Below are 23,979 nucleotides of genomic sequence, written 5' to 3'. Positions count from 1 at the left end.
GAGAAAAATCAATGCAAGTCACAATCACACTCTTGGAATCAATGTCATACACATCTATGAGAGAGAGACAAAAAAAAACATTAAAAGACATTAATTCTCTCAAGGACCATGAGTTTACATATTGTGACAATGTACACTCATCCTAATATGGAATATTTCCTTATTTGTAAAAAAAAAACTAGATGCTTCAAAGCTGCTTCTTCTGTGCAGGATATTTCTGGATATCAACTCGGAGCATGTGGGAATGCATGAGACTCCCACAATATAGATATTTCCCAATCTTGTCACAAGTAGCAATGTGAGAGAGTGTAGGATCATGGTAGTATGCGATGGGATTACCATCCAAATCAACCTGCATAACCCCTGCATCCACCATAAACATAACGTCCACACCGTACTTAGCCATCATAGCTGCTAGTTTCCTTAAGAACGGGTACTTCAACGAAATATTCCACAACGTTGTTACTCCCTACAACAACAATCCAAATCAATATCATACAACAGCTCCTATCAATCTATTAAGTTATATATATATATATAAGAGAAAGGATTTGTATAGTTGTTACCGTAGGTATTGCAATCCAGTAGTGTCCTTCTCCATCGTAACGGATGTTATCTACATAACCTGGTAAATCTTCAATGAATACTTCCACACGCTCCTCATCTATGTAATACTTGCTACATTTTTTCCTATATAACGCGCATACCAATAAAAATCAACTCATTGCCAATAAAAATGAAATGTTAAACTGATTAGATAATTATGCACATACAAGGGAGTTTCACAGAAGATGATATGAGTCTGATCAGGAGAAATGGTGATGCCATTAGCAAAGTAAAGGTCTCTGAGAAGAACACGTGTGACACGTGTGGTGGGATCATAGCTCAAGAGCCGACCATAAGGTCTCATTTCGAACATCTCAAGATTTAGTTGATGGAGATTGTATTTGGAAGACGCATCTGTGAAATACAAAACGCCGTTATCCGCAACGACGACTGCATCCGTCAAGTTAAATCTCAACCCTTCCGCTTCGTCCGTTAACAGTTCCGTCTTCTTCCCGTCACCGCTTATGTTCAACAGTCCCTACACAACAAACAAACAAAAAAAGTCAAACCTAAGATTTGAGATTTTAAGATTAGGCTTTGTAATAAAATCAAAGATCCGAAACCTTGTAGGCGTCTGCTACAATGACTTCACCGTGGAGTCCGAAAGCGAGTCCGAGGGGTCTACTACCAGTGTTGACCCAGTTCTCTATGACCGAGTCGTTAACTGAGTCGGCGACCTTGACTCGTTTCACCCATCCATCTACGCAGCCGGTATAGATTAGACCAGAGTCTTTATGGTAGGCGATATCTTCGGGTTTATGGAGAACATCGACGCCGATGAACTCAGCTCCGGTTCGGAATTTTTCGTTGAGAAGAGGCGGGAGTGAAGTAGTAGAGGAAGTGAATGCATCTGAAGTAACCGGAGCTGGGTCGAACGTGTCGAGTTTGTACAGAGCGATGGAGATAAATAAGGGGACGATGATGGAGAAGAAGAGAAAACGAGAGGAGAAAAAGACAGGCATTGTTGTAGAGACACAGGTTTTGGGGTTTGTGTGGAACAATAATGATGAACACGCCAAAATTTGTAGTGTGATTGATGATGAAGATTATTATAATTAAAAAAAAAAAAAAAAAAAACAATTAAAAACACCTTGGTTTGACGATGATGAGATCGCAGATCATTGTTGACTCAACAATAATCATCCTTGTTAGTTGTGTTTGGTAAACTACTAAACCATTCTATAGTGGAAAGTGGAAACCTCGTGGGCTTTTTAAACTATATTCATTACAGGCCTAAAAGGTTGTATGGTTTACATTTTGTGACAGTGAATGTTACAGTTCCTTTGTGGTTTCAAAGCTTCTTGTTCTGTGCGGGATATTTCAAGAGATCGAGTCGGGTGATGTGTGGATGCAAGAGACTTCCACAATAGAGATAGTTCCCAATCTTGACACCGGTGGTTATGTGAGAGAGTGTCTGATCATGGTAGTACGCGATAGGATTCCCAACCAAATCCACCTTCATAACGCCTGCATTCTCCATGAACATAGGTTCGTATCCGTACTTGGCCACTATGGCTGTGATTTTCCTCAAGAACGGGTATTTCATCGCAAGCTTCCACAGCGTTGTTACTCCCTGCAGGGTATAACAACAGTGATCAACAAAAGATGATACATAATCATCATATATTTAGTTGGTTATTATAGCCCTCTCTGGTCTAATGATGGTTATATACAATTCCCAAAACCAAAGACAAATGAGAAAGTACACACACATATACCAAATATGACCAAGACATATCACCTAAACCAAAACTCAATTAACTGAGTCTAATAAAAAAAAAGGAATTCAATTGACACACATACCGAAGGCATTGCAATCCAGTAATGCCCATCATAGTCGTACCGAATGTTATCTGGATAACCTGGTAAGCCTTGAATGAACACCTCCACACGCCCTCCATTAATGTAGTACTTACTGCATCTTCTTCTGTTAACAACAACAACAAAAAAACTTGAGATCATGAGGATTCAGTTACTGCACAAAGATAGAGATGTACTAGACAAAGAGAGAGAGAGACATGGGGGTTTCACAGAAGACGAGATGGGTCTGATCAGGAGACATAGAGACACCGTTAGCGAAGTAAAGGTCACTGAGTAGCACACGTGTGAGACGTGTGGTGGGGTCAAAGCTCATGAGACGTCCATGTGGTTTACCTTCCAAGATATCAAAAATAAACTGATGGACACTGTACTTATAAGAACCATCTGTGAAATACAAAACGCCGTTATCTGAAACGGCGACTGCATCCGTCAGCTTAAACCTAACGCCGTCGGCTTCTTCCGTTAACAGTTCCGTCTTCTTCCCGTCACCGCTAATATTCAACAGTCCCTTTACATACAAAATCAAATCCACGATTTGAGACTTTTCAAAATCCGATTTCGAAAAAAACGAAAAAAAAAAACCTTGTAAGCGTCTGCGACGATGACTTCACCGTGGATTCCGAAAGCGAGACCGAGCGGTCTACCTCCGGTGTTAACCCAATCCTCAACGACAGAGTCATTAACCGACTCGGAGACTTTGACTCGTTTCACCCATCCATCAACACAGCCAGTATAGATGAGACCAGAGTCTTCATGGTATGCGATATCTTCGGGGCTGTTGAGGAGACCGACGCCGATAAACTCAGCTCCGGTGAGAAATCTGTCGTTGATAAGCGGCGGGATTGAAGCAGTAGAGTAGACTAGTGAGTCAGCGGGATGGTGAGCTGGGTCAAAGGTGTCGAGTCGGTAAAGAGCGATGGAAACGAGCAAAGGGAGGGTGACGGTGAAGAAGAGAAACCGAGAGGAGAATATTACAGCAGGCATTTGCAAATTGCAATTGGATTGGGTTTGTTGACAAAAATGGTTAAGAAGAAGACACCAAATTTTGGAGTAGTTAATTATAGAAATATCAAATACGTTTGATTGATTTGATGATGACTGATCAAAATCGTTGGTGAGAAATCTGAAATCGTTGACTACTTTGTTCCGTAGTAGGTTAGTACGGTCCGTTTACGTTAACCATTTGAAATCTCGTAGGCTTTAACTAATATATTTGGGCCTATATCATCCGGCCCGGTTTTTAATGTGTAGAATTTTTTTTCTTTTTTTTTTTTTTTGGTATACATTGTTTCAGGCTACTAATAATATCTTTGAGAGAGAGACGACAATGAGCTTACATTTTGTGACATGTGAATACTCCTAAAAAGTAGTTCCTTATTCCCTTATAAACATGATGTACAGGCTCATCATAGCTTCTTTTGTGCAGGGTATTTCAAGAGATCGAGTCTAGTAATGTAGGAATGCAAAAGATTCCCACAATAGAGATGGTTTCCAATCTTGACTCCGCTTGTTATGTGAGAGAATGGGTGATCATTGTACAATGCAATGGGATTCCCATTCAAATCCACCTGCATAACGCTTGCGTTCTTTATAGACAGTAGTTCCACGCCATACTTAGCTGCTATGTATATGAGTTTCCTTAAGAAAGGGTATTTCATCGAGAGCTTCCACGGTGTTGTTACTTGCTGTTTTCACAAACACATTGATCAAAAACAAGATGATACAAAACAAACAAACAAAAGAAAACTTTAAAGAAAAGATTTCGAAATTTGTATAAAATTACCGAAATCAATGCAATCCAGTAATGTCCATCTCCGTCATACCGGATGTTATCTGGATAACCTGGTAAGCCTTGAATGAATACCTCCACACGCTCCTCATTTATGTAATACTTGCTACATCTTCTCCTATATAAACAGAGATATCGATAAATCAATCAACTCATTCCCAATTGATTTTTTAAGTCCGAACCTTAGAGAATTCAACGCACATACGTGATGGTTTCGCAAAAGACGAGATGAGTTTGATCAGGAGACAAAGATACGCCATTAGCAAAGTAGAGGTCTTTGACGAGGACACGTGTAACACGTGTGGTAGGGTCAAAGCTCATGAGACGTCCATGTGGTTTGCCTTCCAAGAAATCAAAGATAAACTGATGGATATTGTACTTATAAGTAGCATCAGTGAAATACAAAACTCCGTTATCTGCAACGACGACTGCATCCGTCAGCTTAAATCCAACTCCTTCCGCTTCATCCGTCAACAGTTCAGTCTTCTTCCCGTCATCACTTATGTTCAACAATCCCTAAACACACACAAACAAACTCACCTGAGTTTTCGAGTTTTTCAAAAATTCGATTTCAGTTTATTAACTATCCCCAAAACCTTGTTTGCGTCTGCGACAATGACTTCACCGTGGAGTCCGAAAGCAATACCGAGCGGTCTACCTCCTGTATTGACCCAATCCTCAACAACAGAGTCATTAACCGAGTCGTGGATACTGACTCGTTTCACCCATCCATCTACACAACCAGTGTAGATGAGATTAGAGTCCTTATGGTAAGCGATATCTTCAGGGCTATTGAGAAGACCAACGCCGATAAACTCAGCTCCGGTGAGAAATCTGTCGTTTATAAGCGGCGGGATTGAGGTAGCAGAGGAGATGAGTGAGTCAGCGGGAAAATGAACCGGGTCGAATGAGTCGAGTTGGTAGAGAACGATGGAGATGAGGAAGGGGACGAAGATGGAGAAGAAGAGAAAACGAGTGGAGAAGAACACAAGCATTGTAGATGGATTGGGTTTGTTTGTGGACAAAAAAAAAAACAATGAACACTGAAATCTTGAAGTGGTTCAAGAATCAAGAACACCTTTCATTGATAGTAGTGTATGTTATTGTTACGTAACTAATACCCACCGCTCGATTAGTCTAATCTATGGGCTTTAACTATTGGCCCAATATTGATTGTATGGACCCGTTTCTCTTGACCGTTAAAACAAAGAGTCATATTTGGGCCTACATTATCAAACCCATTTTCTGAATGAGTAGTTTTTTTTTTTTTTTTTTTTTGATGTGGTGGAGATATTGACGTTGAGATGAGGTTCAATGTATCAAATTTTAGGAAGATCTTTTGTCTGAAACGTACAATAATAAAAATTACCCGTACATGATCTACTTTTTTTTTCTAAATAAACAAGTTTTATATACAGCCATAACATTTTTCTATAAACGGGGACAAGCCATGATATTGATTTATAATCTTGTCTCTCTCCCTCAACAATGCTTCCAATTGATCATATGATCTATGAATCCAATGGCAGCCTTGAAGTTGAAGCACTCAATCGTTTTTTAAAAAAACTTATAATTAATAAGACGTCTTTAGTGAATGAGGGGACAAAACATGGAACAGCACTCCCTCTTAAGTTTTATAATCAACATTAAAGTAGGTCTAGTTGTATTGTATAAATTACCTGATTAGATAGATATGCTAAAAGTTCAATGAATTTTGATGATGTTGCTACATATTCATCTTCTTCATGATTGTTTCAGACCCGCATGACCGGTTTAATTCATTGCTCATGAACAGGTATGTTCCTAATCCTATTCACTCACCTCATTTCTCCTCATTTCTCATCGAGAAGAAAAATTCGATTTGATTTCGTGCAAGAACCTCTACTTTGTTGGTCTCTACGACTTCTACTAGAAACAGCGTAACTTCACCATGTAAAATGGAAGAACACGTTACAAATCTCTCTAGTTCTCGACCTGACCAAAGTATGTGTGGTCCATTCGATAGTACAAGTTCGTGGAGTATAACTATATTTTGTTGGATACATACTTTTTAGTTGAGTTTTACGCAAAGAGCGGCTAGCTTTGACAGAGAAGGATGTGTGATATTAACACTTTGAGACGAGAGGTTCAATGTATCAAATTCCATGCAGATCTCTTGTCGGAGACGTACTAGTTTTAAGATTTCCCCGTACATTACATCGTCCCGTGATTTTGCATTATATCGTTTACATACGATCCACAATGATACTTTCTTTTCCTAAATAAACAAATTTATCATATAAGCATAGCTCTGGCAACGGAGACAGACCATTATCTTAACTCGTAATCTTGTCCCTCTCAGTCTACAATGTTTCCAATTGATCACGAATCTAGTGACAGCCTTTGCAATCAAATTTTTATAAAACTTTATAATAAAACGTCCATTATTATGGCATAAAACATTGAACCGCCCTCCTAAATTCTAATCATCATTAAATTATAGTATGTACAGTTGTGGTATAAACAATCATGATTAGGATCATTCATAATATAATATTTTTGTCGATTTTAAATTAATTAAGTGTCATTCTATAATTGTTTTTTTCAGACAAATTAAGACGACATTAAAAAAAATATATATTAATAAAATATGTTGTTTTCCAAGTAACGTAACTCTCTGCAAATTTCTCTATATTTTTGACGTAATTAAACGCACTTTATAAGAATAAAATTGGAATTCATTTTAATTTATTTCATTGAAAATGTAAAACAATATTTTTTTGTAGTAGTATCTTTTATAGTGCTGTGACATCTTTTTCCACTTAATAACCGTCTCGGGAACCAATGGTGAATAGATAATAAGAGACAAAACTTGGCAATTGGATGAAACAAGAACGAGTTGAAATCTGAAAATGGTCTCTGCGACAAATGTTTCCATGTCTCTTCCATCTGACAAAGCCCACTCTCTCCGGCTATCCAAATGGGAATCACAAAGGCAACATCTAGTTATGGCTCTATCTATGGTCCTCTAGAATTTGTTTCACGTTCAAAACAGAGCATAAAACAGAGCATTGAAAGCTTCCTTCACCACCCTCCATGTGCATCGTGGCTTGACGAAACAGTCACTGTATATATTTAACAAATATAATATCCCATGTTTAACGCACATGCCCTCACTCGCATTCATATATATACCAAACTTCTCATCTTTCGTTTTCTTCAGCAGAAGAATCAAGAAACATGGCATTTCCTGAAACCAAACTCCAAATGCCTATTAGATCTATAAGTCTTCCATCAAGAATTCACCATCCTTCTGCTAAGTTTCAAGCTGCTCTCACTCAAATTCATCTCTTCCAAAACTCATCTGATTCTCAATCTCTTCAAGTCTCATTGCTTAACCTCTCTGAGCTTTACCATTCCCTTCACCAACTCAATCACTCTCTTCCCACAGCTCAAGCTGAACGTTCTCTTGACGTGTCAGCCACGTTACTAGACTCTTGCGATGCAGTGAGAAACCTAATCCTTACACTCAGAGAGCATCTCCTTAGCCTTCAATCTGCACTCAGGAGAAAAGACAAATCCATGGAAGTCCAGGTCAAAGAGTACTTTGCCTTCAGGAAAAAGACCAAGAAAGAGACTAGCAAGCTTCTTCTTGGCCTCAAGAAGTTGGAAGGCTCTGAGACCACCGAGCTCGCTGTCTCCATCTTCCGCTCTCTTTTCATGTTTCTGTCTACTACATCCGCCATGAAGTCAAAGACATGTTCTCTCAAATTCGTCTCCAAGCTGATCGGTGGTGGTCATCATCGATCATCATCGTCAGTGATGAGCGAGTTGCATAACATGGATGTGATTCTACGTTCAGATGGGGATAACTCCAAGGAAATGAAGAAGATGTTAGAGAGATTAGAAGAGAGAACAGAAGGACTTGAAGCTGCACTTGATTCTCTTTTCAAGTCACTTGTCCAATATAGAGTTTATTTGCTTAACATTCTTACAACACACTCATAGTTTAGTTAGCTAGTCTCTAATTGTACACAATACACAAATAGTAATACATACAGATTCTTATAATGAAGAAATTAATGGATCCTTTGTAATTGTAAATCAGCAAATCATATAGCTACAAAAATCAGACACTTTTCAATGCTTAAGAAACTCAACAGAACAAAGTTAAGGAAGGTACGATAAGAACTTTGTTAGATTTGTGTCCGTACACTTACATGTTATGAGAAAATATTGATGATGCGTCAGTCTACCATTGGCGTAGAAGTATCCTCCCCCGTGCACATTATTTTTTTAATAATTGAGTTTTGATACAACCAATGATGATAAAGTCGTCATAAACACGATCAAGATCTTTAATTACGGATGGGCTAGTGATTTAGTTAACCCCTTCATTTGTTAATGATTTTTTTTTAAAAAGAGAGAGGAGTGGATCTTTGATTCTTCTTGTCCCCACACAGCGATACAGGCAACTGTACAAGGCTGCTACGAGGCCGACCCCATTCCAATTTTATATTGTACTCTTCTTCTAAGTAATCATAAAGCCAATAATAAATCTAGAAAATTTTGAAAAGTTTTTATAACAAAAACCATAAATAAATCTTTTTTTTGCAACCTGGTTGGCAATATTGTTTTCACTAATAGTAATAAGATGCATGTATAAGTTATAAACAATATAAACACTAGTAATAAATATAAACAACTAACACATTTCTATACAAAATTATATTTTATGTCTCATTATAGATGTCATTTTAAGATTAATTAATAGTATGTATTTATCTTATATTAGTATATTATATATATTTTTCCCTAATCAAGATCTTGAATTTGTAGGAATAAATTGAAAATGTTAAATAAAAGTTTCTTAAACGGCATTTAGTATCAACTGGAGGTACACTATTATATTATAGTTGGAATCATGGCTTTTACTCATCTTTCTTACTAAGAAAAGAATGGGCATATATATATCAAAAGTTTGGTCTTTCTTTTGTATCACCCAAATACATAAGAGAAAACATGGAGCATAATAATAAACAAACAAAAAAAACATGGGGGCATGAAACAAAAGCATTTGGCTTCTTCATACCTCTTTAATTTTCTATCATAATATCATGATATCATATTGTTGATATTTTATTGAAGTTGGAGAAGAACTGAAGAAGAAAGGAAGCGACAGTAGAGAGAGAGAAGGCAATAGAGAGGTGAGGTGATGGGGGCATTGGCTCACTAATTATGGCAATTGGGTGGCACAATAATTACACAAAATGACAAAACCCCAAACAAAACAATTATGAGAAATAAGTGTAATGCTAATAGTTTTGCTATTTTTATGTAAATGAAGGGTCCATCCAAGAGTAACGTGACTTCACATGGCCCAACTTTTTTCTTGTCTATCGACGTTTAACTCGCAATACCTAAACTTAGGGTTGTCGGTTTTTAAAACGTCGCTCGATGCTACCTTAGTGTCAACTTATTCTACATATTTCTTGGTTATTATAGTGGTTGAATATGTAAAACAAGGGAAAAAAGTTAGTTGGCTAGTGTGCATGGAGTTTAATTCGTTATACACGTAGAAACCAACAACTTGATTGCATGGCATCGAACAAAATATCTCAAATGAAATATCTTCTTGTAGACCAAATAAAGTTGCATATCCAAGAAAAGAGAAAAGTTACATATCCAAGACACGGGAGATATTATTATGTAAAGCCTAATAGTTAGGAGTAGTAGCTAGATATTTTACAAGAGTAGAGATATTTGGAATATGTAAATCTAATTAGAGATGAGAGATGTATAGTTGCAGGCTGTACTTTGATAGAGACAAGTCAAGTTCATGAATTCAGATTAGTTAAGAAAAGGAAAGCGGTGCTTGATTGTGATTTGATTATTAATTTGTGTATATATTGATATCGTTTCCTCTGGAAGTTTTCAACAAGACACTCGTGCACACGGTCCCATATTTAGTATTATCCAACCACCATCTTTTCATCAATCATTTTCAATGTAAAATTATTTGGTGTTTAGATGATGTGTTATATCTTCCTTTGATCACACAAATAAGAGAGAAGATTTGCTCACTAATTAAGTAATTAGAAAAAATCACCATATCCATGCATGACGGTGTTTACGAATGCCCAAAGTTGAGGAGGTGCATGACAAAAGATCTTAGTTTTGATTCTTCTCGCCTAATCAAAGATCTAAGTGGGTGCACATCACATTACTTGTTACTTGTTCCTTCAACAAAGAATAAAAAATAGTTCTAAATATATACAAAGACATGAAATTAGCACATTAGGTACATATTGAGCGAACTCTAATGACATCTCTGTCAAGATCATAAATTAAGTGAGAGTAAGGCATAAAAAAGAACACGAAGTGGGCTTTGATGGAACAAAGGAACATTATCCCCTTCACGTAGCTTTTACTTTAACAACCCTTAATCCTATTTCATTTGACCTTTCTACACATCTTCCCCTATATATATATTCAACTTCTATCTAGCTAAAGCTCTCTCTCCATCTCAAAAAAAAAAAAAAAAAATCCCATCATCAATGGCTACTTCTTACCACATCCGGTCTTGTAGCTTACCAGCTCGGATACACCCACATGGTCTTAACCAGATTCTGCAACTCCTCAATAAGCTTCCTGCAGATAATAACAATAGCCTCTCGCTTCTCTCACATCTCTACGACTCTGTCTCTCATCTCTTCAACGACTCACCTTCTTCACTACTACTCCCTCATCACTCTTTCTTCACCAACCTTCTTGATCTCTCCCTTTTACACCTTGATTTGTGTTCCAAGCTAAGAGACATCACTTGCCGTATCAAGGATGGCCTCCGCGACCTCCGTTCTGCTTTCAGGCGGAAGAGACACAGTGGAGATTCTACCATACGCTGCCACGTCAAAGCCTTTATCCGCTCTAGGAAATCTGTTCATAAGGATATTGCTAAGCTACTCTTGGTGCTCAAACAAACCGGCCTTACCTCCACGGAGTCCGCTCATCCCTTGATCACACTGCTCCAACAAGTTTGTTCCCAAACATGTCATTCCTTTAGGACAGTCTTGATGTCCTTATCTACAGCTGTACCAAATCCCAGGCCTTCCAAATGGGCCTTGGTCACCAAACTGGTGATCAAGAACGTTGCTAGTACAAGTGGTCAAGTTAGGACTGGACACAGAAACGAATTTCAGATGATGGACGAAGAGCTGCGAAGATTCAGCTTGGCAGAAGAGATAAAGAAGGATCGGATCAAGTCTATGATGACCAACTTGGACAACGTATATGTTGCGGTTGAAGATCTGGAGGAGTCCCTTGAAAGATTGTACAGACGTATGATCCAAGCTAGAGTTTCACTATTGAATATACTCTCTTTGCATTTATAATTAACTCATTAATTGGATTCCATGTATGTATACAACATCATCCAAATTTTAAAGGAAACATGTTACCTTACATAGATTTTGGACACTGAAACAATGGAGGTAATTGTACTGTATAAAACTATATATATAAAAAAAACTTAGCAGCAGCGACATTTCAACATATCGATGCAAGTATAAGGTCTTGATCTATCCTCGAGTTCAAACGCAGTAGGAAGTGAGTCTAGATTATGGTTTCCGCAACAGATGTTGTATACGTTCCTCCGAATTCCTTTGCTAAAAGGATGCACTCGTTCCGGAATATTCCTGAATAACCAACAGCTTTAGTATCAGGCAAACAAACCGATCCCTAAAGTAACTAGAAGAACCAAATGTTCTCGTTTTATTTAAAATTTAATACCTCATGTATGGAATACGTCTTCGTCTCACAAGTTCATAGGTGCTTTGATTTGTCAGAATTAAGTAGCTGCAAGAAATCAGTTTTGAAATAGAAACAGAAGCAGTTAGACAAATAAAAAAACAGAAAGATATGAGATTGTGAAAAGTACCACACAAAATGTGTACACCCACCTGTGAAAAATCAATAAAAGCATCACAAAAATCAAGGAGATCGACAATATGACAAGCAGCAGTATGATAATCGCATTCTTCCACCTGTTCACATTTCCATTTAAAATTCATGTTTTAATGAGTTGGAGCGGCCAAAGGGCCTGAGAAGAAATTGGACAAAACACGGAAGGGAGATGAAGAAGTATCATACCAAGGTTTTGCTACATTACTCAGGTAGTCAACGTACATGATGAGCGTCCAGACGCATAGAGTTGTCTCTTCACAGATGTACCACCTGGTATCATAGAAACGCATTTACGGGGTCTAAAAACCAAAATTCGGATGCACAACTATGCTAGTTATTGGACAATGTAACAGTAATGGTTCAGCTTTTGCAGGCTTACCAGAATTTACAATGGTTTTTCTGGCCTATACATGTTCCTAACCAAACACAGTGATGATCAAACTGAAGAACACATCGATCACAATCATGACAGTGTTTGGTTCGTGGAGGCTGCAAAGCATTACATGTTTTGAGCAAAAGATTAAGGGAAGGGAAACTTGAACATAGAGGTAGAAAACAATACAACTACAGTGGCCAACTAAATCATACAAGGTTCAAATGTTACCTGCTCCACATGACAATAGCCGCATGTCAAATTTCTGCAAGTTATAAACGAAACAATTTAGTTCACTCCTTTCTACTAATTGTTATTAGTTATAAGTTTTAAGTTTATATATGTACCTTATGGAGGTTCCTGGAGGGTACAAGTCCACAACTAACTTCCCCCAAGGCGTTGGAGGCCTTCTGACACTTGAGGCTGATCCTCCTTCCACAGTAACTACTAAGCTCTCACTTATTCTGGAAGCATGTTGTCTTCGCTTAAATAATAATAAAAGTATAAACACAACAGTGAGACACAGTTAAAGTAGAATTCAATTCCATCACTTTTTTGATAAGAATCAAGTAACGAAACTGCATTTCTTATATTTCAGAATCAGAATCAAAAACAAGAACCCCTAGCAAAAAGGCTCCCCACTACTAACCAAATGGTCAAAAGACCCTTTACTTACTTTATCATCACTCTCCTTTTATATACAGACAATCCCAGTGTCTATCACACTTGTTCCATCAAAATTCAAAAAAGAGCATGTGGAGGACAAGAACAAAATAACAAGTCTTACATTGAGGTGGTAGGTGGGTTTCTGTACATTGCACTAGTCTCGCAAACATCCCTCATTGCATCAACAACATACCTAAAAAGACAAAACAAAAAAGAAAGTCAAAAAATTTCAGTTGCAGAATCAAAAATGGAACACATTTAGGCAGAAGTTCGATATATATATATGTACCCAGGTGAAGAGCCAGAAGTTACAAAATACTGCAGAAGCGTTGCAGAAAACAGCAAGAAATAAGAAGCCATGTACCTGTTTAGAGTAAAAGAAGATAATAAAACAATTAAGCTCTCTAAATAGAAGAAGAATGTTTTGGAGTGATTGAAGAAGAAGGAAGGAAGGAGATAAAAACCATGGATCTCGCTTAGTTTTCTCGAGAAACTCTGCATCGAAAAAGAAGAGAAAGGCGATAAAGACGAGGTGGAGCAACACTAGTGCCAATTTCAGAAGCAGAGAAGATCTTCGAACTGGTGTGGTTGGTTAGATGGAAGAAGCAAATAAAAAAAAAAAACAAAATTAGTTTACTGAAATCAGAAACACGGATCGTTAAAACAAAAGAGAGAGAGGGAATTGGGGTAAACCAGGATCGGAGAGACAAGGAAGGTTGATGAAGAATTGGTCCCGAGCTCGATCCCACGGTTGAAGGAATGGGCAACATACGCCCATCGTTTTGACTCTCCTTTTTGTCTCTCTCTATCTCTCTCAAGCAAACATTTGTGGGCGGAAATGGAGAGAAGAGACAGTGAAATTAGAAATCGCTCAAGAAGAAGCCAAAAAGAAGATCTTCAAAAAAAAAAAAAAAAAAAATGCAATCTTTGAAGAAGATAGTTTTATGAAGAAGCGATAGAGAGAGAGATAGAGAGAGAGAGAGGGGAGACTAATTTAATTGCACATATTATTTGCCTAATGACTAATTTAATTACTGTTTAGTGGCAAGGAGATGACAGAAGTAGGGAAGGAAGTGACAGTCTTTAGTTGGGCCTTTTTGTAAACTTAGGCCCAATAATTATCTCGGGCCTAATAGTGTTTGTTAAGTTTTTTTTTCATAAAGAGTTACTTTTTTTTTTGTTTCTTTCAAAATTTCAAAACTTAACTAAGAAAGATTTCACAACTCACCATTACTAATAAAAAGGTGTAATGGACTTGGTATGTTTGAAGATTTTGGGATATATGTCCACTTATGGTTTATCAGAGTCAACACTCAACAAGAGGCTGGATGAAACCATAACTGCGCTTATCGGCGGGTCAAAAGACCCAAACTTAGCATAATAATGAGCAATCGATGCGTAATTACATTCTCAAAGTCTAAATTTAATTAGATAAAGTGATGATCAAAGAACATTGTCAGAAGAGTATGATGTATTGTCGGTATAGTTGTAGTAGGGTGGGATGGCCATCCCTACTATTAATCCAAAAACATGTTAACCAATAAACCTTTGTTTTGTAAAAAATTAAAATGAAATGCCATTGTAGTTATGACCATTTTAGTATTTTTTAGAAAGGACAAAAACGTTATTTATCTCTCACAAAAACGGATAAACACGCGGATCATATAAACCCGGTAATCTAACCCGGTTTTATGTTATAATCTCAGTCGTTCATTGCCTAATTTTTTTTTAATCCTGACCGTATATTTTGAATCTTTTTAATCTTAGCCGTCCATTACTCTGTCAATATTAAAATACTGTAAGAAACAAAACCCTAACCCCGAAACTTCTTTTCTCTGTCGCCTCTCTCGCTTTTAGCAGAAGAGTGGACGATGATGTTCTGGGATTGAGCTTCACCAAGGAGAAAGCAAAGGCAGCAAAGCAGTACGTAAAAATATCGACACTCTCTCTTCCTTTTTTTTCTTCCTAATTGCTTCTTATTATATCGTACGTCCACTAATAGATATGTAAGATCTATTTTGATTTCAAGTCATTGTTTGGGCAAAATTAGATCTTTTGAGCTTGATTCTCTCTCAATTTTAAAGGATAGTATGCTTGATTTTGAAACGATTAGGATGAATATGATTTGTAATATTGTCGTATGTTCATTGGATGTAGTTTTTTTATGATGATGATACAGGAGATTTATTGCTATTTTGATCTGGAGCTTGGGAAAATCAAGACTAAACGTTTTGCTGCAAGAGAGTGTAATGGTGGACGACATGATTGGCACAACAGGTGAGTTATAAGTCTGTATCTTCTGCATATAAATCTGTAAACACTCTCCGTTATGCTTAGATACTTATGTTTAAACATATTAGGAACCATAAGCAAAGGTGCGGCTCTGTCACTTTTTATTCTATTTTTTAAAGTGAATAATTGGATCTAAAACTAAATGTATTTGGATTTCTCAGGGAGCCATTGAGCCAGTTCGACGTTGGGGACTGATTGAGTGAAGCAACAACGGTAAATAATCGACTTATGGAACTTTCATGTGAAAGCTAATTTCTTCCACGGATCAAGGGAGTTTGTGTTAAATGCATTTTTAGAATTCCGTATTTTGTAGTTGGGGCACATGTATATGTCATATGTTGTGACATTTTGATTTATCTATAAGTTGCAGAGAATGTTGTGGCCCACAACCTATGAAGCACGGGGACGGCAGTTCCATGACGTCTCCCATCTCGGAAACGTTTCAGGTACGGGAACGGCGAAGAAACGGCATGGAAACGTCTCCAGGACGTTTCGCACACGGTGGGGACGGCAACAATTTATGGGGACGGCAACGGTTCTAATCAATAACGTTTCTGAAATGTTTCTATTGTAAAATAGGAAATTTAACTGTTTTTCTTCCATTGTCCAAAAAAAAAAGGAAAATTAACCTTTTAAATATTGTCTAATTAGAGTTTACAAATATCAATGCTATATATATCTCATCTTTTTGCATTCTTACTTCACGTCAACGTCGTTCATCGCAAAACCAAAACACACAAACTTCTCTGTTTTTTTTTTGTGAAGACAAACTTCTCTGTTTAGCTCTGCAAAAGGTTTGTCTCAACTCTCAAGCTTCTTAATAATTTAATATAAGTCAAATCTTTGTTTAATCAGTGTTTATAGATCGAAACAACGAAACTTATAAACATAGTAGTTGATAAGTTACGTAACTTACGTTTATATATTTTATATTGTTTGATTATATATTTTATAAGCGTTGGTTGATTATTAACTTACGTCTACGTAACTTTTTAATATTTATATGTAGGTTGATTATTGATATGGCTACTCAAGAAAACAGTGATAATGTCGATATTGATAGTGGATCTAGTCAAAACGGTGAAGCTCCATTATGGGCTTACGTGACTAAAATTCAGAAGCAAGGAACAACATGAGGAACTTGGAAGTTTAAGTGTAAAATATGTAATGAAACCAAGGGGGGATCTTATTCGAGAGTGAGAGCACATCTGCTTGGATTGAAAAACGCTGGTGTAAATTCTTGTCCGAAAGTAACTAAGAGTGAAAGACAAAAGATGCAAGGGTTAGAAGACGATTTTGAGAAGAAGAAAAACGAGAGTGGAGCTAGAGAGGTTCCTTTACCTTGTGAAACAAGTTTTAGCTCTAAAAAAAGAAAGTCTGTCATCTCCCCTATTGAGAAAGCATTTGGTATTGAAATCAGAGACCAGTTAGATCAGAAAATTGCAAGGATGTTTTACACAGGAGGATTGCCATTTAATCTTGCAAGAAATCAGCATTATCACAGGTCCTACCAGTTTGCTGCTTCCCACAACATTGATAGTTATGTGCCTCCTGGTTATAATAAGTTGAGGACAACTTTGCTACAGAAAAAGAGAACTCATGTTGAGAAGTTATTAGAACCACTAAAGCTAACATGGAAAGAAAAAGGATTGACGATTGTGTCAGATGGTTGGAGTGATCCTACAAGAAAACCTCTGATTAATTTCATTACTACTTCTGCTAGTGGTCCTATATTTCTCAAGGCTGTGAATTGTTTTGGCGAAGTGAAAGATAAATTCTTCATTTCTGATTTGATGAAAGAGGTTCTCAATGAGGTGGGTCATCAAAACATCGTGCAAATCATCACTGATAATGCAGCAAATTGTAAGGCGGCCGGTGAGATTATTGAATGCATGTTTCCTCACATCTATTGGACACCATGTGTTGTCCATACACTTAATCTGGCCTTGAAGAACATATGTGCAGCAAAGAATGTGGAAACGAATGTCGTAACATATGATGAATGCAGTTGGATAACAATAATTCATGACGATGCGATGGCAATAAAAAATTTCATCATGAACAACAACATGAGGCTGTCAATGTTCAACAAGTTCAGTCCTCTTAAATTACTATCAGTTGCTGATACTCGTTTTGCTTCCATCATTGTGATGCTTAAGAGATTGAAGCTTATCAAAAGAGGTCTTGAAGCTATGGTCATAAGTGAGGAGTGGTCTACTTATAAAGAGGATAATTGGGGGAGAGCAAGCTTTGTTAAAGAGAAGATTGTGGATGATGATTGGTGGGAAAAAGTTTCTTATATCATTGATTTCACAAGACCTATATATGATATGATTAGGTTTTGTGACACTGACAAGCCATGCCTTCATTTGGTGTATGAGATGTGGGATTCTATGATTGAGAAGGTGAAGCTTGAGATCTACAAGAAAGAAAACCGTCAAATGTCTGAATATAGTGTCTTTTACACTGTTGTTTACGAGATCTTAGTGGCTCGTTGGACGAAGAATAACACTCCCCTACATTGTCTAGCTCACTCTTGAAATCCTAGGTAAATTTTAAATTATGTGTTTAACTTTTTTATTTTATTTCATTGACAATATATAATAGTTTTCTTTTGTTGCAGATTTTATAGTGATGTATGGCTTAATGAGGATGCTACAAGAAAAGGTCCCCATACAGATGGTGAAATCTCTCGTGAGAGGATGAAATGCTTTCGAAGATTGTTTCCTAATGATGATGAGCATACTAAGGTTCTTAATGAGTATGCATTATTCTCCATGAGGACTGGTCATTTTGCAGATTTATCATGCATTGTAGGAATGGGTACTATGGAACCCATTCATTGGTGGGCTAACTTTGGTGCTGATACTCCATGTCTCCAAGTTTTGGCTTTTAAATTGCTTGGTCAACCTAGTTCACCATCTTGTGCTGAGCGCAATTGGAGTACTTACAACTTTATTCACTCACTCAGAAGAAATAAGTTAAATCCAAGCCGTGCTGAAGACTTGGTTTACATCCACAACAATCTACGCCACTTATCAAGGAATTCTGGTCAATATGAGGATGAAAAGACCAAGATGTGGGATGTTGGTGGAGATTCATATGATACCATGGAAGATGTCGGATTTTTGTAATTTGCTAATCTTTCATTAGATGAGCCCGATCTTGAGAATGAGTTTCTCAAAGAATAATTTATTTTAACTATTATTTAATATATTATAGTCATGTTTTGTTTCATGAAATTTTTTTTATAAGTGACTTTATTTATTTTATTTTACTAATATATGGATATTTTTATATTTTATATATTATAAAACTGATATACCCCTGCCGTACCCATACCCCTAAATATTTACTTTCCCGTTTCCCGTCCCCGTCCCCGTTTCCGTGCAGCATAGGTTGTGGCTGGTGATTTTACTGCTGATATGGGTATTGTTTTCTTTACTAATTGTCTGAACTTTTCCCATGTTTATTGATTGAATTTTAAAACAATTTCTAAATTCTGTTTGTGTTATGGATGAGTAATTCTGATTAAATTTTTGACATAGATACTAGCAACTGAGTTTTTCAGCTTTTAGTTATCCAATTCTGAAAATTTCTATGACCCTTCTCACTCGATCTAATATGATCATTTATTTTTTGCAGAATCAAATTGTTTATGTTTATCTGTAAGATCCTTTTGCTTTCTTAAATTTGCAGGTCGCAGATTTCTTCATCTCCTTCTGTGAGAAACTGGATGAATCTTCCTCTACGAAGTGTTTGGCTAAGACACCAAAGAAAAATAACAAAATCACTATGGTAAGAGATCTTCTATTTTTGTATTATCCATTTTATATAAGACTGAGATCTTGGGTATGGTTCTGAAGCACTGTTTTTTCATGCTAAAGATCCCACAATTATTGGATAGAGGACTTGCATAGGACATGGAAAATGGCGTTGTAAGCATTAATTGGAACAGAAAAAAAATTGTGACTTCTTTAGGACGAAATATGACTTGGATTTTACTTGAAGCGTGGCTAAATATGCTCAAGAGTGTTCAAATTTTTTTAGAGGATTATTGGTTTATTGTTTTTGTAGAGAGTCAAGGATATGATGATACTCTTCGAACCAACCTACTCGAATTGGATGACAATGGTCTTATTCTGGAAATTGAAGTCGCACAACAAATAACCAAACATTTCTACTTAGGTATGAAAGTCTTACAACCTTTTCGTTTCTCTTTAAAAATAGTGTAATATTTTTAATCACTTTCATGTGATTGTGTACAGATATAGGAAGCTGGTATATCCTCATGATAATTTAGAAATGTTTGTTTCTAAACACAAACCAGAGATAGAGAAGTACATCTCTTTCTAAGGTAAGTTATTTAGCTTATAAACTAAAGAATTAAAGAACGGTTCAATGATACTGAAGTGGTCATTGATTTATCAGAATCTTTGTTTCTCTTTTGCTAAAAGGTTATTTTCTACGGTGTACAAGGAACATTATCCACTTGCTTTGGGTGATGAGGTTTGGAGGCTGAAAATATTTGAAAGGACGTGACTTACCATAAGAAACTTTATAAATTCAGATAAGTTGTTATTAATTACTTCTTTTGCTTTGAACTTCTTGGAGAGTTATCAAGTATATCATCACCATCACTTCTTTTTCTCCCTCTTACTACTACGTAACACAACTGTATACAGTCTCAATCCATCACCATATATGTTTAAGTTAATATAGAGACAAACTGTGTTGTGTATATATGGTATATGATAATATAATTGGTGGGAAGCTGAAGCTACTTTGAGTGTGAAAGCAGGTGAAATAAAGAAGAGAATAAACATAAGAACGGTCGTGTTGAACAAGCTCTTCAAGTTACTGATCATGAACTCATAAAAGGTAAGACACCACCGCTTCATTCTCATAAACATGACTTATGTATAATATTATCCATTTGAAGTACATCCTCCTGAAAATCTGTTTGTGTTTAAGCTTATAACTAAAGGAATTATAAAAACGGTTCAATGAACCTTGGTTTTCTTATATAAGCCTTTTTGGGTTTTCAAGGGTAAACTAATGAAAGTGTTACAATTGGTCGAGTGTTTAGAGTGGAAGACATAATAAGATTGACAAGAAACCAAGAGTGAGTTTTCAGCTTTTTGTTATTTAATATGTGTTTTCTGTGATCCTTTCAATGATTCATATTTTATAATCTTCACTTTGATCTATTGCTCTCACTCATTTCAGCTTGTGCTGTGTAGAATGAATGCAGGTCAAGGCATTGTACATGAAAGAGATTTTGAAGAGATTTAACACAACAACGTCTAAAGAAATTATTTAAACATCACGGGAAAACTATACGAGTTTGTGCACTACGCATACATAGAGGACAAGCGTCAAAAGAGCCATGATGGGTTGCACTAAAAGATGTGTGATCGGTGGTATGCTTCATTTGAATAATCATTTTTTGTATACTCTCTTTCATCAGTTTGTTTTTCTTTGTATTCTTTTTTTCTAACTAACAGTATCAAGAATCAAGGTGTTATGACTTCTTAAATGTGTTTCTAATCTGAATCAGTAAATCATTTGTTTCTATTAAGATCTTATTTGTTGGGTAAGCTGGGTTTGTTTAATTGCAGCACATTAATGGAATTTTAGAGAATTGTCAGTGTAGTAGATAACATCTCTGCTATGTGTTTCTCTTTCAATCATTATATAGTTTTTAAAAATTATAATTTTTGGATAATTTCAACTAACTAAAAAAAATTATTCAATGGAGAAATCAGGTATCCTATCTAAATTTCTTACCCAATCTCTTTTAGTAAATATTGTTTAGCGAGTAATTATTTAAAAGAGAACGAATATAAAAAAAAATTATGATGGATACGGGATGAGACGGTTTGAGAGGGAATGGGTTTGGACGTGAGGGGATGGAACAAGACGGGACGTGTTTCCTTTTCCGAAGTAAATACGTCTAGATTTAATTTTTTTAAAAATTTACATGAAAATAATGCATTTGTGCTATAGCACCCAGGTTAATATAAGTCATTTTAAGAATTTAAAATTTGTATGAAATATTTTGTTTCGTACTGTAGCACGGGTTACTACCTAGAGACGGGTATTTTGAGAATTTTGGATATTTTTGAAAATATTTTAAGAATTTGAGAATTATAATTTCTACTAAAGATACAAATTAAACATACATGATATGCTCAAATTTAACCCTGAGTTACTTTCTCAAATTAAGAGATCAATTGTAGTACTTAGGGATCATATCCACAAGGACTCTAAATCACACAATAGATTTAATAATCTTTTAATTATGCTAAACTGAAATATTAATTTAAAAACAATGCAAAAATAGAAAATAAAAGAGTTGTAAATTCAGATGGATTAAACGCTAGGCCTAGGGAAATTCTCAGGAAATCATAGAAAATCAGATCAATTTAATTAATTAAGCAGGATTCAATAATTAAGCACCGTTCTTGAACTCTAAACACAATTATAAATAAATCAGTTATCACTGCAAATATTGTCTAAGTTTTAAAACCCGAAAATCCAAATCACTTTGCAAAATTCAAGTTAAAAACCAGCAATAAAATCAAGTTTAGATAAGTTCACGAAATCCCTAAATCAAATCTCTTTGTAAATATGTATTTTGCTCACCAAAGGTTTTTGTTAGGAAAATCAATTATATTCTCATATCAATCAATAATCCTAAGATCTAAATCCAGATGACTAATCAAAGATCTAGCATTAGGAACAACCTATGGTGAAGAACAAGAAAGATAATGAATCCAAACAATTAATCAATCTAACAATCCATGAAATCCCTAATGAAAAACCCTAAACCTAACAAGCAGATCTACTCAGACATAATTGCAAGAACACAAATCATTAATAAAATAGATAGCATTAAGAGATTAAAGAAGAAGAAAAAGGAATTCTGAATCTTCTCAGGAAAGAGTCTTGATTCTTCTCTCTAAAAATCTCTCAGGGATTTCTCTCAAAAGTTGCAGGGAAAAATTAAGCTTAGGTCTAAACAATGACCATAAAAATCCTATATATATTCCTAAAACATGAATGGGGACTAATGATGCAAATATTGAAACTTTGGGGCAGATTTGTAAATCTTCAAAACTTGTGGGAAAACTTCCAATTTCTTCTTTGGCCCAGCATCGATCGACACTATGGCTGCATCGATCGATGCTTACTCTTGAACTTGTCTCCCAACTTCGCAGCTTCAGCCTCAATGCTTGATTATACTCCAAATCCTCCTATTTAGCTCCAGTATGCTCACATCCATGCTAAATCCTATAAAGACTCAAAAGACTCTAAAAATACCAAAAAGACTCTATAAATAAGACTTATATCATGGCTAAAAACACCTAAAAACCATGATCTATCAACTCCCCCAGACTTAGCCTTTGCTTGCCCTCAAGCAAAACATAAACTTAGACCTGTGAAAGAGGTTTGAAAACGCAGGAACTCATTTTCTTTTTAAAGAGTAACGCCATGATCTCAAAACCATAACCCATATGCTTAGCAGATAAATCCAAATCGAACCACCATGTACTTCTCCGTTGACTTTCATAGCATCCCAAATTCAAACCAAATTCCACTACTTCCTCCATTAAGCCTTCATCGGTGGGTCTCATCAATTTAATCAATGTCAAGAACCTTCTAGACTCATTCTCGTACAATACCATAACAAGCGAGACATATCTTTTACCACATGTGGTACTCTTTCTCTCCCCCAGACTTATTCTATTTAATCTTCCTTAGAGCTTTGCTTTGTTTTTTTTTTTGTTTTTTTTTATCTTCTTCGCTTTTTTTTTTTCACAGTTGTAGGCGAATAATGGGTTCATCGGTAATTTACCTACCCCTCGCTTCCAAGCTTTGTGTGATCATTTGACTCAAGAGTAGAATAATGAGGTCACAAGTAATTTACCTACCTCTCTAAACTGATCAAAATCATCTCATATTTTATTTTCTTTTTTTTTTTTAACAAAGCTCTCAGGAAAAATATTTCAAACTTTAATAAGGGAGAGGAGTACCATTTTTTTTTTAAAATCTTACTTGTCAGGTATGAACCAGGAGTCAAGCTCTATGAACATCAATCTCCTTGATGAGGTAAAAAGAAAAGCGCAGAAATTACCTCAGCCTTTTATGGATTCTGTTGGAAATTCGGATGTCACTGGTTTACTGGTCAGCCATTGGATTTTTCATTAGTCGGATTCTGGATTCAATCTGCAGCATTAATCAACCAAGGCAGTACACTAAAAAGAAAAATCATAGTTCCCAACAAAATTTTTGACTCAATAAAACAAATTTGACTCAAGAGTTCGAACATTACTCCTGAGTTAGCTGCGATTAATTTGTGTTCCTCTCACTCCTGGATGTTAGCACTGCTAAGAATCACTCAAACACAAGATTAAACGCAACATGATAGATAGAAGTTCATAATTCAATACAAATTCAAACTGACTCAAAGCAAGAATAAAAATGA

General features: G+C 36.1%; 6 protein-coding genes, 1 long non-coding RNA gene and 1 pseudogene across 11 annotated transcripts; 4 read left to right on the top strand and 4 right to left on the bottom strand.

The window, feature by feature from the left end:
• Window positions 1-6: 6 nt before the first annotated feature.
• On the bottom strand, window positions 7-1,760 carry LOC104780980 (protein STRICTOSIDINE SYNTHASE-LIKE 7). The gene is made up of 4 exons (XM_010505535.3): window positions 1,170-1,760; window positions 774-1,084; window positions 567-690; window positions 7-469 (listed from the first exon to the last, which is right to left on the bottom strand). The coding sequence occupies exons 1-4, from the start codon at window positions 1,566-1,568 to the stop codon at window positions 188-190; spliced, it is 1,116 nt and encodes a 371-aa protein (XP_010503837.1). The 5' UTR covers window positions 1,569-1,760; the 3' UTR covers window positions 7-187.
• A 28-nt stretch (window positions 1,761-1,788) lies between these two features.
• On the bottom strand, window positions 1,789-3,552 carry LOC104780979 (protein STRICTOSIDINE SYNTHASE-LIKE 6). 2 transcript variants are annotated; one of them, XM_010505534.3, is made up of 4 exons: window positions 3,010-3,552; window positions 2,625-2,935; window positions 2,410-2,533; window positions 1,789-2,179 (listed from the first exon to the last, which is right to left on the bottom strand). In XM_010505534.3, exons 1-4 carry the CDS (start codon window positions 3,409-3,411, stop codon window positions 1,898-1,900), a joined length of 1,119 nt encoding a protein of 372 aa, XP_010503836.1. In that variant the 5' UTR covers window positions 3,412-3,552; the 3' UTR covers window positions 1,789-1,897. The 2 variants fall into 2 exon arrangements, with proteins under 2 accessions (XP_010503836.1, XP_087366645.1); XM_087510519.1 differs by having other exon boundaries at window positions 3,039-3,464.
• A 112-nt stretch (window positions 3,553-3,664) lies between these two features.
• LOC104780978 (protein STRICTOSIDINE SYNTHASE-LIKE 4) lies at window positions 3,665-5,328 on the bottom strand. The gene is made up of 4 exons (XM_010505533.3): window positions 4,813-5,328; window positions 4,422-4,732; window positions 4,211-4,334; window positions 3,665-4,112 (listed from the first exon to the last, which is right to left on the bottom strand). Exons 1-4 carry the CDS (start codon window positions 5,209-5,211, stop codon window positions 3,834-3,836), a joined length of 1,113 nt encoding a protein of 370 aa, XP_010503835.2. The 5' UTR covers window positions 5,212-5,328; the 3' UTR covers window positions 3,665-3,833.
• Window positions 5,329-7,349: 2,021 nt separating this feature from the next.
• On the top strand, window positions 7,350-8,274 carry LOC104784009 (uncharacterized; annotated as a pseudogene). Its single transcript, XR_015596176.1, has one exon. The product of XR_015596176.1 is annotated as an uncharacterized LOC104784009 (transcript).
• A 2,392-nt stretch (window positions 8,275-10,666) lies between these two features.
• Window positions 10,667-11,658, top strand: LOC104784007 (uncharacterized). The gene has a single exon (XM_010509090.3). It carries the CDS (start codon window positions 10,753-10,755, stop codon window positions 11,584-11,586), a length of 834 nt encoding a protein of 277 aa, XP_010507392.2. The 5' UTR covers window positions 10,667-10,752; the 3' UTR covers window positions 11,587-11,658.
• Window positions 11,558-14,229, bottom strand: LOC104780976 (protein S-acyltransferase 10). 2 transcript variants are annotated; one of them, XM_010505531.3, is made up of 11 exons: window positions 13,890-14,229; window positions 13,661-13,775; window positions 13,486-13,560; window positions 13,318-13,389; window positions 12,878-13,009; window positions 12,762-12,795; window positions 12,537-12,646; window positions 12,344-12,427; window positions 12,154-12,237; window positions 11,984-12,049; window positions 11,558-11,889 (listed from the first exon to the last, which is right to left on the bottom strand). In XM_010505531.3, the coding sequence occupies exons 1-11, from the start codon at window positions 13,972-13,974 to the stop codon at window positions 11,724-11,726; spliced, it is 1,023 nt and encodes a 340-aa protein (XP_010503833.1). In that variant the 5' UTR covers window positions 13,975-14,229; the 3' UTR covers window positions 11,558-11,723. The 2 variants fall into 2 exon arrangements, with proteins under 2 accessions (XP_010503833.1, XP_010503834.1); XM_010505532.3 differs by having other exon boundaries at window positions 12,878-12,994.
• A 2,533-nt stretch (window positions 14,230-16,762) lies between these two features.
• LOC109132520 (uncharacterized) lies at window positions 16,763-18,622 on the top strand. The gene is made up of 2 exons (XM_019244163.2): window positions 16,763-17,931; window positions 18,112-18,622. Exons 1-2 carry the CDS (start codon window positions 16,763-16,765, stop codon window positions 18,620-18,622), a joined length of 1,680 nt encoding a protein of 559 aa, XP_019099708.2.
• A 198-nt stretch (window positions 18,623-18,820) lies between these two features.
• LOC104780975 (uncharacterized) lies at window positions 18,821-21,088 on the top strand. 2 transcript variants are annotated; one of them, XR_002037728.2, is made up of 8 exons: window positions 18,821-18,917; window positions 19,188-19,286; window positions 19,376-19,426; window positions 19,566-19,676; window positions 19,757-19,845; window positions 19,946-20,369; window positions 20,538-20,613; window positions 20,732-21,088. It is a non-coding gene; the product is annotated as an uncharacterized LOC104780975 (long non-coding RNA). The 2 variants fall into 2 exon arrangements; XR_002037727.2 differs by lacking the exon at window positions 19,376-19,426 and having other exon boundaries at window positions 18,826-18,917.
• The last annotated feature ends 2,891 nt before the right edge of the window (window positions 21,089-23,979 follow it).

This window comes from Camelina sativa, chromosome 4 (assembly GCF_030686135.1).
Source record: "Camelina sativa cultivar CO46 ecotype springtype chromosome 4, ASM3068613v1".
Taxonomy (NCBI): Eukaryota; Viridiplantae; Streptophyta; class Magnoliopsida; order Brassicales; family Brassicaceae; genus Camelina; species Camelina sativa.
This window is presented reverse-complemented; position numbering and strand designations above follow the sequence as displayed.